At 43.8% G+C, this 15286-nt stretch overlaps 1 protein-coding gene across 4 annotated transcripts in view; it reads right to left on the bottom strand.

Moving 5' to 3' along the window:
• Positions 1 to 15286, bottom strand: part of Slc10a7 (solute carrier family 10 member 7) — a 210100-nt gene that overhangs the window by 53982 nt on the left and 140832 nt on the right. For 2 of the 4 annotated variants that reach the window (XM_021645308.2, XM_021645309.2), the window contains one exon: positions 5431 to 5466. In XM_021645308.2, coding sequence (XP_021500983.1) covers positions 5431 to 5466 — 36 coding nt within the window. Of the gene's footprint in view, positions 1 to 5119; positions 5251 to 5430; positions 5467 to 15286 lie in introns of those variants that run through there. The other 2 variants (XM_060393203.1, XM_060393204.1) reach the window with 2 other exon arrangements.

Raw genomic sequence — 15286 nt, 5'->3', positions numbered from 1 at the left:
ATTTTTATGTTTCTTCTTTCATTCTTTCCCAAGTACATTTCAACCATGCTTTGACTATATAACTCTAGATAAATAGCTTTTGCTAAGATCCCCAGTGACAACCATCTTGTTAAACCAATGGCCAGATCATTTTAACTGAACCATCACCCACATCCCACGCCATATAAATCTTCTGAAACACATTTTCAGCTACACTCCTCCGGGGCATGAAAACCTCTTCATGCTCCTCCCAGGCAAATGGCTATTTCTTGGTCTTCTTTGTGGATGTCTTAATAGTACAATGTTCTAGAGCTTGATTTGTGATTTTGTTTTCTTCCATTCTCATTCCCCCCGCCCCCTGTCAAACTTTAAACTGCCCTTGATGCTGAGCTCTTCCCAAGGAATATTTATGCTTTAGACTAGACCGATAAAATGCAGTGGGTTATGACTGGACCCTGGTTCTAGGTCTCTGCCTGGATGTCTTGAAGGCAGATCAACATAAATGTGTAATACTGGACTTTTTGTGAGCTCCTTCAACATGCCCAGTCCCGTACTCTTCCTTATATTATAAACTATAACTTCAACACTGCAAAGGCTGGGCTTGGAGTTACCCCTGACCTTTTCCTCCCTTTCAGTTTTACTTGATCAAGTTTTATATTTTAACTACTCCCCACCAGACTTTCAACTACTTTGGTCTAAACTAATAATTTGTCTTGCTATGATGCTCAGCAGCTTTACCATGGCCACCCTGTCCCCACCATCATCTTTTTATAACCTAGATAGTCTCAAGCTAGTATCCAGAATCAGGTCAATGGTTGTCGTGCCCACCTAATACTCAGGGAAAGTATAGGATACTTCCCCTAGGCAGAAGGATCAGGATTCAAGGCTAGCCTAGGCTACATAGTGAGACCCTAGAAAAAAAAGGGGGAAAAAAATCAGAAAAATGGCATTCCTTTACTAAAATTCATTGTTGTTTCTTCTTTCTCTCAAATTAAACCTCCAAATCTTTGGTTTTACATGATTTTCTTATACTGGTGATATCAGAATATTCAATTCTTTATCTCCTGTTCAGAAACTACTTCCTCAACAAGTCTGAACTTACTGCCTAATAAAAACAGCAAGCTCCTCCTATTCCCGACTGGGACATTGTTTAGTCTCTTTGTTTTCTTTTCTTTACAGTACTCACACACTCAAATACACTGCAGTCTTCCTTAGTTGTTTCTTTCCACTATGACAAAGCCACTGTTAGAGTAACGACATATCTGTTCTGCTTACTGCTCTATCCATGGCAGAAGACAGTTCCCAGAACATAAAAATTCAATTTGCATTACTGAATAGGCAATGAGTAGATTTAAATATCATTTTTAAGTAAATACAAGATGACGGGTAGAGTTTAATTTAAGATATATATTATAGAATACATTGATAGAAGTAACTATATAAAGGAAAACGTGATAATGTAGAAGAAAAGGGGAAATATGCACAAATTATGCCATTAAGTAGACAATAGGAAAACTGGACTTAGGTGGGAGAGAACAGAGCTCACCCACAAAATCAGCAGAAATACAGGGACTATGGTGACAGATGCAGGCAAGTGGGGCCTGGTAAATTTCTATTTCTCACTAATTTTCTTTCTGTATTAGTTGATATGAAGAGAGGCATTAGAGATACGAGATGCTAAGAAAAAAATATGAAATAATTCTCCAGATTAAAGAGGGAATGTGGCAGGGACTATCAGAGAATTGTCAGACAAATGGTCAGTTGCTGGGAATTCACGTAGGAGCAGTTATCACACTGAAAATGGCTCTAGCATGGTCAGGTACATGACAGAGCCAGGACTAGTGATGTATGGGCAAAGATGGAGCAGTAAGGAGGGATAACAAGATTCCTGATGTAGTCTGCAATGATGGAATTATAACCAGGGAGCATGGAGCTAAGAAAAATGAGGTGTGAGAGTGTAGGGCCAAAGGTAGGGTGGGCATGGTCAGGAGACATTGAAAAATGACCAGGTTAAAAAACTGGCCATTTCAGTGAGTTTGAAGAATTTTGGACTTGAGCATATATCATGCATTAGGAAGCTACTGATCAGAGAGAATGTTGAAAAACTTAATTATGAAGGGTCTGCCTAATGCGGTAGTTGGCTAAGATGTAGGGAAGGTAGACTTGCTGGGGTTGGGGTCTGGAAGACAGCAGTGAGGAATCCCAGGGCAGCACGGAGAAGAAAGCAATGCAAAGATGCTGGGCCTGAGGGAAAGGCGTGGGGTTTACAGTTATCGTAAGGAGAGAGCAGGCAGTGTAGACAGACGGTGAGACACCAAAGGAAGTAGACGATTATGCAGAAGACAGGGGAAGTGACATGGAACAAAGGATAGGGTGTAAAAACAATCCTTTACTCCACTGCAAGGCTCCATGGCAGGAGATGTTTGCAGCTGAAATACGAATCAGAGGACAGGCTTCAGTTGGAGCGAGACAGTCAAGGCGATATTCTAAGAGGTTAGTACCGGGAACTGAGATTTCACTAGCAAAATCACACTCGTTAGCAACTCTGTTGTAATAACAAGCAATTTTCATCTTTAAAATATGCTGTGGTAGTTTGCAGGTTCATATTATCTGTTGGGCTCTGTAACAGCCCACAGCTGGGCAGCTTAAGCCAACGGAAATACACTTCATAGCTCTGGAGGCTGTGGGTGAAAGCAAGCGCAGCCGTGTTTCCTCAGACAGGCGTCTAGGAGCATCTCTGTCATGTCTTCTCTGGCAGTCCTGGCTGGTCCTTGGCCGGTAGGTGTTCCGCTCTAATCTCTGCCTCCATTGTCACACTGGGTTCACCCTGTGAATCTCGGCCTCTTTGTTTCACTAGGACACTAATCATATTGGGTTAAGGGCTGCACCCTCTTCTGGTATGACCTTATCTGAACTAATTACATTTGCAATGACTATTTTCAAATAAGGCCACTTTGGGGTTCATTGGAGGCTGCTATGTCGACAGTAAACATATCTTGAGTATAAAAATTCAGCCCATAATAGGGGTGGGTAAAAAGAATATATAGTTCTTCTGGAATGTGTTTGTATTTTAAGTCTCTCAACCATTTGTCCAGCTCAATAAATAAAACCTGGAACCCAAGTGTTATATAAATTCCCATCGTAAAATATACAACAGCCCAGACAGACAAAGGAATGTGTGCCATGAACGTGAACTAAAAGTCAAGTAACGCAGAAGCAGCTACTGACGTGGGATGACGCTCTGAACCAGCTCCCACTGCTCACAGGGGAGCTCGGACGACTCGGCTGAGGGCCTCGGTGTGCCTTTCAGTACTCTTAAGAGTCTCACTCCTTCAAAATGTCAAACCACCTAACGTTTCCACAGCTAACGTTTCTACTCGGCTCACAGTGCCGAGTAGAGGAAAGCTTGTAATGATGTGATGCTGAAACCCTCATCAGCTGAGAAAATGTCTTGTTATGACACGCAGATGGAAAGAAGGGTAAGGCAGCAGTTCTCCTTTAATCAAAATAGGGCACCAGGCGTTCCCGGACTCAGCCCCTTAGTTGTGGCTGAAACTCTGTCCCCACACTCTGTGTGTGTACAAGGGCTTATGTGTGTGTGTGTGTGTGTGTGTGTGTGTGTGTGTGTGTGTGTGTGTATGAATGTACACTGTGAGGCCAAAGGTCAACCTCCAAGGCTTTTCTGTTTCTTCTCCACCTTTTTTGTTTTGAGACAAAGTCTTTTTATTGTCCTGAAGCTCCCAGTTTGGCTAGGCTGGTCGGCCAGTGAGCCCTGGGATTCCCTTTCCTGGCACTGGAGTACGTACAAGCATGTGCCTTCACAGCTGGCTCTTTACAAGGCTTCTGAGACCCAAGCTCAGGTCGTCCTGGTGCCTAACAAACACTGTACCGTTAAGCTGTTCCTCCCGGCACCCACAGCTCTGCTTAACCAAGTCACAGGAATAATTTGGTAATGCACAAGACCCAGGCTCCGCAGCCTGTTACTGGGCGCGGGCTGGGCTCTACACCTGCTTTGTGACTCTCAGACCAGCCTGCATTTGTCCCTGCAGAGGACTGTTCCTCTTGGGAAACCAAATCTTGGTCAAAACCACTAGCGGATAATTCCAGCTCCTCAAATCTAATGTGCAGTAGGCCCATAGCTAACCATTTCTTTTGAAGGAATGCAAATAATTGACTCATTGTATATTCCGAATTGCAGCAGCCCAAATGCAGGAGGTTTGTTCTGCTGAGGGAAGTGATATGATGACTCTTCCGACCTTGGCAGGGTGGAGCCGACATTTCAGGAGGCAAGGTGAGGTTGTGGCTTATTACTTGAAGGTAATAGCTTTCATGAAAGATGCAGAATCCAACTGTTTGATAGTATATCTAGCCCCTTCGCCTTCCTACACAGCTGGTAAGAAATGAAGACTCTCACTCTATTACTCTAATTGAATTCCAACTTGGGTAATTATACTATAATTAAATAAATTTTCCCCATAGTTTTAATTCACTGACAAACAGCTTCATTTCATTCCCAGACACGCATCCCCACTACAGTTCCATGATAAGTAGAGTGATTTATATTTAGGAGATGTGTGTGTGGAAAAACTGCACAGTTCATAAAATATTTTAGGTATCATTTATGATTACATATGCTTTGCTCAGCATGAGATAACATTAATTTCTATTATAATCTTTCATCTAATTTCTCATATCCTAGTGCCAAAGGAAATAAGACAGTTAATTAGCATTCTTGTTTTCAGAACAACTTTTGCTGAGTTACCCAGTGGCCTGTCTATCTACTTGTAGTTTTGGCCTTTTCCCCCTTACAGCATATTTTGTTGTCTTTGGGAGATAGAGGGCATTAGGTGTTTGTTTTCCGTTTTTGAAACGGAAATGCTGTGGTAGTATTCCCAAGATCAGGGAGCAAGTTGCAAAAGTACCAGCTTTGGGATCTCAGCTGCCTCAGACCTACTAGGGAGAGGTTCTTTCTCTCAAAAACCGTCCAACACTAGGTCACTATTAATCACTTCGATTTACTAAGAAAAAAACAACGAGGAGGAGGAGTACATGTGTGATCCAGGCCAGAGGTCACGGTTTATGATAATTAATGATTTATTCAGGAGTGGGAGGCCTAATCACTCAGGCCAGATGTTGTCCTTGGATGGCAAAACTGTGGGGTCTTCTACGTCTCAGAGTTAATACTCTGGGTCCTGCTGGGAGGGGCGGCTCATGATGTGATGCCAAGTTGGACAGAAGAATCCAGATTTCCGTGTGATTCTAAAGACTGACCTTGAAGGTTTGAAAAAGGCTTCAGGGGAGTGTTTTTCCCTCACGGTGCTAGGATGCAACTGCAGGACCTTGAGGAAGCTGGGAAAGCTGTCTACCCCTGAGTCACATCTGGAGTCCAGCAGATAATAGTTAATACAATATATTAATGAAGGGTATGAAAGGCAATATCAAAATACTCACAAAAAGCAGCAGGAGCACAGGAGTTACAACAATGCCCTGAAAGAAATGAGAGAAAACGATCATTTACTGGCCGAGAAACAATACTTCTTCCCCCTGTTTTGATGGGAAGGCTAGTCGTGTCATTCCTTTAACATGAGGAGAGAAAGATGGCTCTCCTATATCACATTAATGTCTCCTTAATGATTATTTATATAAGGCAACATTAAAATTACAACCACCCAAAGCTCCTTAAACTTAACTTTCCTCTGTTTAAACCTAAATTCCCTTCCCTGTTGCTAATGTCCCGCATGGAAGGGATCTGGTAGTTGGCAAGTCTTCTCATTGAAGGCTTTCCACTCTTGCTTGGGTAAAGTGCCCCTTTTTGAGGGAAGACAGGTGGTTTAGTCCCAGTTGGGGTCCTCTCCTGAGCAAAGACCACGTCGGCTGTGATGAATGAGATGTCGTGAGTTTGTAATGTGAACTGATCTCCCCTAGGAAATGAGCTACGATCTCAAAACTCATTTCACTTGATTAGACTCTGTGTCTCCATGGTGGGAGGAAAGTCTTTCATCTAATTCAGCCACACAGGACCACCTCAGTCCCTCTGCCTCCCCCAGGCAGAAATGAGCAAAAGATTTGTTTTCTTCGATGACAGGGAACAGTTTGAGGCTGTTGTCAATGAGGCAGGATACAAGCTTTTAGCTTTCTTTAAAAGTATGCCACCGAGTTGGGAGTTAACATGACAGGTTTCACTTGAGAACACCAGATGATGATGCGCTCTCTTAGTTCTTTATTTCTCAGAGCTTTGCTGTGATTTACACAAGAAAAAGCATTCCATATTTTTATTAATGCACTCTACTTGAGAGTTTGAAATTTTAGAGTCTGAATGTGTATGAGAGAGAGAGAAAGAGGGAGAGATAAAGAAAGAAGGACAGAGACAGAGAGACACACAGAGAGACAGACCCAATGCTGTCTTTTTCACTGATTAAAATTCTCTGTGGTATTTACAGAGACACCTTTAGTCTCTGCAGGTGCTACACAGTTGTGAATAGAGGACAAGAGACTTAAATGATAAGAACAGTGACGGTAATGATTCTTTTAGCTTATATTCATGTGACTATCCTTATAAAACTCTCATTATTGAATAGAATGAATACTGTTTATTATACACACTTAAGCAAATGGCAAGAAGAACCAGCAACTTAATCTAAAGATCATACTTTCTAAATCTCTTCATCACAACATGCACTGTGCCTTGTCAATTCCACGGGTTTCAACGAAGCAAGTTCTCACTAGCACATTCTGGCCAAAGCCAAAATGATTTTAAAGTAGAAAGGGTCCTGAACACAGCTGAGGTGGAGCTCACAGGAGCACTGCTTGTCCTGCGGGCACCGGGCTCTGAGTGTGGGCACCAGGACTTTATTATAATAAAAAAAATAACAACAACAATAAAGAAAAAAGCTACTCAATGACAGCACACATCTGCTACGAGGTGTGTATGGGGGTGGGAGGACAGTCCATTCTCTCCTTCTACCATATAGGTCCTGGGGATTGAATTCAGGCCGTAAAGCTATGGCAGCAACTGCGTTCACCTGCTAAGCTCCATCTTCAGCCTGAAAAGCTGCTTCTGTCCTTTAGGGATGTGAAATATATCTAAAACCTGGGTGGAATTCCATCTCACCCAAAGTAATGGAGTAGTGGAAAAAATCTGGCTTGTGAGCCACTCAACTTCATGCCAAGTTTTAGGAATGCTTAGCAAGCGTATACTTAAACGCCAACCCACATCTTGCTCCTTCCTGGCCGGCCCACAGTGAATCCAACATGGCGGCTACGTTTCAATAGCTAACAGCCCAGTAGGACATATTGCTCTAGGGACAAGGTTCAGTACGGAATGAGCTAGCTGTAAGGCTACACAGTCTGGTGGAATTTACCTTTGGGAGACTTTACGGTGGAAGGGTTGCGGAGGTTGGGGAATTAACAGAAAGTAAGCCGGCAGGAGAAAAGGCTCGCCCAGGAAGGCAGAGGTACCCTAACGCCGTAAGAGGTTGAACAGGAAAGTACAGAAATGTGTGAAGTAGAGCAGGCAGACACCAGTTCACCCAAAGCCTCAGAGGCCCGGGCTCTCTGCATCAGCAAGCTACCTCGGTATGAGGAGTCAACAGTCAATACTTTAGTACATGGAATACGGATTTGAATTGGCTTATAACCTAACTAGTTTTCACCTGTGTCCATTAATTCACCTAAGCACAAACGGAAACTTGCAGTATGTTAACTATGTCTTGTCACCAGCACTAGTAGCCCTTCTGAGAAGCAAACATTGACACCTGTGTGGGGATACGAGTTTCTACTGAGGAGGAAGGCTGAGCGCTGTCACTGTGCTGACGTTTGTCTTGCACTAGACTTGGTGCCCACTGGCTACCTCATAGTGCCTAGGGCCCATTGTTCTTCCCGATGCCCAATTCGTTTTCTCTACAGTAACCTGATGCCAACAGGATTAGTAAGAACATGAGTACTATTAATGCACTTTGCTTCAGCACACTCACGTATGTTTTAAAATGTGACCCTCCCCTACTAATGGGATTAAGTTACAGTGTAGCTCTCCCTTTCCTAAGTAAGAAAAGAAGGGTTCTGAACAGCCAAGCAACCCAACCCGGTTACACAGCAGAGAGGGAGTCATCCAATTACAAAGGCACTGGCCACCGAAGGCAGATCTCAAGCACTGGCATCACTTTATGCGAAACTCCACCTTAACACGTGTAGCAGACGCCATCCAGCTGTGACCCCAGGTCACAGTGACTCTTCGAGATTACCATAATTTCCTAGCTTTCTACCAAGGACTAACAACATTTAGTTCTGAGGTCTCAAAAATTTGCTGATAGTTAGGTTATACCTTGTAATTCTGGTTTGAATATTCCTCATTATTTTTCAATAAGGCTTGTTCAAGCTCATTAACTACAGCATCACAAGATAATGCTGAATCCCTTTTTCAGTTATACTAGGAACCGAGTCACCTCCAATGCCATTGGTTGTGATATGAGCACTATTAAGCACGGGTGAAGGCACCATATTTATTACTAAACTTGTTACTAGCCCACATTCATGAAGTCATCTCGTCAGCTATTGTGCTAAGAACTTTATGTCTGTTACTTCATGAAACCCTCACACCCACTATGTGCCCTGCACTATAATTATCCTTAGATACGAGGCAAGGAGCGGGCCCTTAAATACAGTGAGAACTCCCTCCTTAACTTCAGAACCCATACTTTTGAATGGTGATTACACAGCCTTTCAGGGGCGAGCAAGATGGCTCAGGGTAGAGGTGTCTGCTATCTGATGATGTGGGCTTCATGACCTGCGTTCAACGGCTGGCCCCCAGGTAACAGTGGAAGGAGAAAAACGACTCTAGGGAGATTGTCCTCTGACTCCCACACGTTCGCTGGGGCAGGCCCCTCCCAAAAGAGAGTAAGTTAAAACCAAAGTAAAACCTTTGCTGGAGAACTTGTTTGTTTGTTTTTAAACTCTGTTTTATTTGGGGTAATTTGGCCTCTATCTCCCTTCCAACTCTACATAGGAGAGAGAAGATTAGTGGGAAGAGGGGTCACTGGCCCCTTTACTTCTGGCTGTTGAGGGTCAATGGATTCTTTCAGAGCTATACCAATCTCTGTCACCAGCAAATGCAGCCAGCAGCCTCCTCCTGGAGTGTGTGCCCTGAAGTGTTTCTCTCCACCTGTCTGCTCCAAACCGCCAAACTGACCGTCTCTGGTCTCTCCGAACTGCTACTCACTAAACAGCATGGCCATATGCTACTCATTCTCTTTCTGGGCTCTCATACCTATAGCCTCAGAGCCTTAGACCACGCCCCTCTCTGTACCAAACATGGAAGACTGTTCCCAGCTGGCAAAAGCCATGCCCTGCACAAGACAATTAACAGTTGTGGACAAACTAAAACCCCACACATGAGATTAAAACAAAAACGTAACATAACTGAGTTTACAGAGAAACCAAAACTTCCATTACACTTTATGATAAATAGTAAGCCATTTCTTGGAGTTCTATTTTAAGAGTGAAATCATAAAGGACACACACTAAGTGTGTCTTTCATTGAGATTGTAAAGTGAGCCACTGTGTGACGTGGCTAATACAGCCTTTAAAGCTCAGGTTTTGCAAACAGCAGTGGTAAAGGCGGATGCATACTCAAAATTTAAATGCTGACGGCAATAAATGCCAAAATCTAGAAAGTCAAATACATATGGGGTTTACGAAAGTCTCAATTTAATTTTTTTTCTCCTTTCTCTTCCCTAAGTAACACCTCCGCGATGGAAAGCTGGTGTCAGATAAAGCCTTCTCTGCAATGCAAGGAAAACTCAAGCCAAAAAGTGCCAGTGGCTTTCACTGTCTCCTGAATAAGTTCCCCAAAATCCATTTACACCTCTGATGTGAGTCACGGCGTAAACATATTCTAATGACTGCAGGGGGAGGGGAGGGAGTGTCAAGTCTATGCTGACATGCAGACTTATGCAAATAAACAAAGAAGCCGGTGACAGCAGTGGAACAGAAGTGTCTCTCAGCAAAGGGCTCATAAAAAGCAAACCTGAAATGAACTTCTCATCCTATTTTTAATAGAAAAGCTTATCTGCTGTAACAGCTATAGTGAGCCCACAGTGACTGATGTCTGAGGCCAGTCTCCAGGGTACCTTATAACTTCAGTACAAAAAAATGGTAGGTCAGTTTTGCAAAAGATCTTGGGACCGCTTGGTCTAGTCCTAACCTGTCTAGCTCCTGCACATCCTCACAAGTGATGTGAGCTGAGTGGCCATGTGTTGGCCAAAGAACCACCCAGACAGCACTTGCTCTTCCCAATCAACGGCTTGGCCCAAGGTCCCGTAAGAGGGGAAACACTTTCTTAAACTAACCCCAAATACCAGCGTTGTTGGAGCAAGTTAAGAAAAGGGCCAGCTTCCTTTTTCTTGCCAAGGCCTTTTAACTGACTCTGAAGTAGAATCCTGGCCTCTTTAGCTCTTTCCTCTGGGGAAATGTTGAAGTGATGCTGCTGTTAGTGCTAAGACTTCCCCAAAGTCCTTGGTTCCTGCTACTCTTCCTCCTAGGCAGGATTTGAACCTTCTAAATGTACTAGCATCAAGATGAATTCAGACCCACTTGATAGAAATGTCCTTGGAAATGAGACAGAAAATGAGGCCCTGTCCTTGTAGTGTGGAGCCCAAGCCACTGGACTTCAGCAACCTGGCCTGGACAGGCATGCCTTTCTTTGACTCCTGTGACTATTGTGACCTGACTATGAAACACATGTTAATTTACACAGATGATTTGTCTTATAGAAAAAAAAATGGCCTGAAAGATTATTGTTTTATTGGCCTGTAAGAAAAACTAACCAGTTCTGGTGGCAACGTAAATGCATGTAGTATGTTTTTCTGGTGGCCTATACGTAATATGTATGATGGCCTCGGAAGCCATTTGCTGTGCCAGCGCCTGGGTGTCCGAGCCAAAGTCCAGCCTGTTTGCTTCATGTGGAAATTATGCTGCTGACTTTCTGAAAACTGAACTCTGGCAATACCTTTCCTTTGTGCCTTGTATGTACGTTAGTGCAAAAAATAACTTTAAAAAGTTGACAACCTGACTCCTTCCACACTCTGCCTTTTGCCTTGTGGCTGACATATGAAGGTATGGTAAATGGCCAGGGAAAAGCTCATCAGGAGCAAGGTTATGACAAGCCGGTAATTTGTGGTTCTGGTCAACAAATTCACAGCATTGCGTTCTAAAAGGTGGTCTAGGCAGTTCTAAAGAACCTGAATTTAAACAAAAGGGCAGGATATGCAGTCAACACTGATGTGATGCTTAAGCATCAACAACAAGGCAGGCCAATGAGTTCTTTAAGGAAGAAATAGCCCTATGTTGAAGTATGTGTCTGTGATCCAGCACTCACATAGTGAGGCCAGCTAAGACTCTGTCCTCCCCCCAGAACCAAGAAGCAACCTAACGTCAAACAACAATGACGATAGTTATCACACAGCACACCGAAGGCAAATCTCAAAGAGCTCCGAAAGGACTCAGTAGCGGTGAGGAGGCAAGATGGGGGGGTGGGGGTGAGGAACCTTCAGAAACTCTCACCAAGGAGCAGAGGACAGCGCTGCTGGGGGACCCAGCCTGAAAACCCAGCTACACAGAAAGGTGGAGTAATCCATCATAAGGAGTTTAGGTCCGCCACAGTGCCGGGACATCACAGGAAGAGTTTGCACAGTCTTGAGCGTGGGACGAGAATCCGTGGGGACGGCATAGTGACAGCTTAGAAGACTGAAGGGAGGAAACTGGCTACTCGAGGCAGAAGTGGATATGGTTTTAGAGATGAAGACGGAGAAACAGAAGATGGGGAAGGCCCTGAAGATGAATGGATCAATTAGTTGAATGTGGCTGACAGCAACAAGAGGGAAGGAAGAATAATTTCTCAGTTGCCCCGAGTTAGGTGATTCTTGACCAAACACAAGCCCACAGAGCCAATTACTCAGCCAAGATGGCCCTCGAGAAGAAAGACTAATTTTCCTTCGGAAAGATAAGCATGAGTGGTCTGTGAGGCCTACAGCTGGAGATGGAGCAGGTGGCTGTATAGGCCTGACGGTGAATGTTTCATCCAGAGAGTGAAGCGCTGAGTGTCCTCAGCACACAGCTGCTTGTTTCCTGCTACAGACGAGGGCTGAAGCTGGATCTTTTCTAATAGGTAGAGGGCAGAACAGACCAGTCCTTTCTCCTTGGGAGATTCTATTCAAGCAGCCCTGAAAAGACCATGAAGAAAGATCATGAAGAACATAGGGGTTGGGGGCTGGGAAGTGGCTCTGCTCCAGCAATATACTAAAACACGAGACAGAGCTGTCTTCCAACACAGGAAGCACCCAGTAACTTTGTCAACATTGGGTCAATTGAACAAACACATCAGCAAGCTCGCTACTGCGTTCTTCAAATACAATCATAGAGTAATAACTTCAGACAAGGAAACGATAACCAGATAATCACTTTGTAATGATTAAAAAAAAGAAGCAAAGAAAAAAAGTTCCTCAAAGAAAACAATGACCCTTGACACCATTTCCCAAATAAAGAACGATTCTGACCAATGGAAGTGACGGCTGTCCACCTCACAATTTCTTCTCTTGCTCTTTCAGTGGACAAATCGGCTGTCCTTTTGAAATCCAGCCCTTGGCAGACTGGACTGTGGTCTCAGAGCCAGCAGTAGAGGGCTATGCCCCAGACCTGGTATTTCCTAATCTTCATTTTGGCAAGCTCCCTGGATAACCCATAGGTGTGGCAACATTCAGAGTGATCGGACTGAGAACTAGAGCGGAAGCTGAGTCGGGCTGGATAATTATCTGATTCTGTGCAGTTGGAACCACTCCATTTGGCTGTGGAATCTGGAAAGCAGCCAGGGACAACAGGTAAACAAACAGAAATGGCCACAGGTGCCCTGGAGGCAATGGCTGGCAGATCTCTGTGCTTTAGGATTGCTTTGGATTAACAACTATATTTCAGGAAGAAAGAGGTAAACATGCTATTCTAATAACTTGGCATCAGTGGACCCATGCTCTTCCTAGAACACCACAGCACATTTCTTTACAACTCCTTAGTAGCCACTATGTGATTAACCAGTTTTCAGTCTTCCCCAGCTGGATGTCAAATGACTTATCAAATCCTTTCTTCCTTCTCTGGTGTGCATCATGACATCAACACAAGTCCAACTGCTGGTTCTGTAGGATCTGTCACAGTCAGCAATCACGATGTCACTTTTCTCAGGACTTGGTTAGGTCATCTGTCCAAGGCAGCAGACAGAGCCTGCTTATCTTGGGACAACTTCCTTTTTTGAATATTCACTTTAGTATTTCTGATCCAAAGATGGTTCTCCTTGCTAAAGATGATGTGAAAGGAGGGGCCGCTGGCGAGGGAAAAATAAAAATGCTGAACTAAAGAAAATTAACTGAGGGCCCCAATATTCAGTATTCAGACTTACATATCTATTACTGCTACATAATGACAGGTGTTAATAATGAAAAACCATGTCAAAATGTATGATTTTTCTTTTTGTTCTCATATATATATGGGATCGAACTTGCTATGTAGCATGGCCTTGAGCACCTGTGTCCACCTCTTAACCCTAATCCTAGAATTACAAATATATGCCACCATGTTTGATTCTCCTTTTACTTTCAAGCTAAATAATTACTCTTTCTCTACATCCTGTATTAGATAGTTAGCTGCTAACTTGGCCTTTTCTATGTAGGCGAATGGTGGGAACTAGAAAAGATCATCCTGAGTGAGGTATCCCAGAAGCAGGAAGACACACATGGTATATACTCATTTATTAGTGGATATTAGACATATAATATAAGATAATCATACTAAAATCTGTACACCTAAAGAAGTTAGGCAAGAAGGAGGACCTTGGGTAAGATGCTCAATCCTCATTCAGAAAGGCAAACGGGATGGACATTGGAAGAGGGAGAAAACAGGGAACAGGACAGGAGCCTACCACAGAGGGCCTCTGAAAGACTCTACCCAGCAGTGAATCCAATGATCCAATGAGACTCATAGCCAAACTTTGGGCAGAGTGCAGGAAATCTTATGCAAGAAGAGGGAGATAGAAAGACCTGGAGGGGACAGGAGCTCCACAAGGAGAGTAACAGAACTAAAAATATCTGGGCACAGGGGTCTTTTCTGAGACTGATACTCCAACCAAGAACTATGCATGGAGATAACTTAGAACCCCTGCACAGATGTAGCCCATGGCAGCTCAGTGTCCAAGTGGGTTCCCTTGTATTGGGAACAGGGGCTGTCTCTGACATGAACTCAGTTTCTAGCTCTTTGATCACCTCCCCCTGAGATGGGGAGCAGCCTTACCAGGCCACAGAGGAAGACAATGCAGTCAGTCCTGATGAGACCTGATAGACTAGGATCAGAGGGAAGAGGAGAAGGACCTCCCCTATCAGTGGGCTGAGGGAGGGGCATGGGAGGAGAAGAGGAAGAAAGGTTGGGCTTGGGAGGGGTTGAGGATGGGATGGCTACAGCTGGGATATAAAGTAAATAAATTATAATTAGTAAAAAAATATAAATTAAAAAAAAAGAGTGACAAAAACAACCAAGGAACAATCAATGCCCACAACACAATGGAAAAGAACATTTTCTGTATTTTCAAAGGAAACTTTGTGTAAATCTTCTGAACATTTACATATTTGAAACATCATAAGTGAACATCATAACATCACAAAGAAGTGCCTTAAAATTTCTTATCTACAGGCAACAGGCCTAAGAGGCAGCAGGAGGGAATAAAGAGAAGGATTAGTCCTTGAAACTATACTATAAAGACACAGGCTTCTGGAGCCACGGCAAGATCATAGCTGCCAAAGGTTGATTCTGCCTGCAGTGTGGCTTTCCCGGGGACTCTGAGAGCAGGCATCCATTAGGAGCACAGCAAACACTACGCACAAAAAGCCCAGCTGCCTACTGTCCAGAGGCTGACTCCATATGACCGAGTGGCTGGCCAAAGTTCTCCTGGCCTGAAACGTATCCCTAGGAACTTGTGGAGCTTCTTGCTTTAGACTCAGTGCTTTAGTGGTGCCTTAGTTTAGGTTTTATTGCTGTGAAGAGACGCCATGACCATGGCAACTCTAATAAAGGAAAACATTTAATTGGAGCTGGTTTACAGGTTCAGCGGTTTAGTCCATTATCGTCATGGCGGGAAGTATGGCAGCATGCAGGCAGACATGGTGCTGGAGAAGGAACTGAGAGTTCTACAAATGGATCAGCAGCAACAGGAACAGAGAGAGACAGTGGACCTGGCTTGAGCATTTGAATTCTCCAAGCCTGTCGGCAGTGACATGCT

This window comes from Meriones unguiculatus, chromosome 10, assembly GCF_030254825.1.
Source record: "Meriones unguiculatus strain TT.TT164.6M chromosome 10, Bangor_MerUng_6.1, whole genome shotgun sequence".
Taxonomy (NCBI): domain Eukaryota; kingdom Metazoa; phylum Chordata; class Mammalia; order Rodentia; family Muridae; genus Meriones; species Meriones unguiculatus.
The sequence above is the reverse complement of the archived record's forward strand: the minus strand, read 5'-3'. Positions and strand labels throughout refer to the sequence as shown.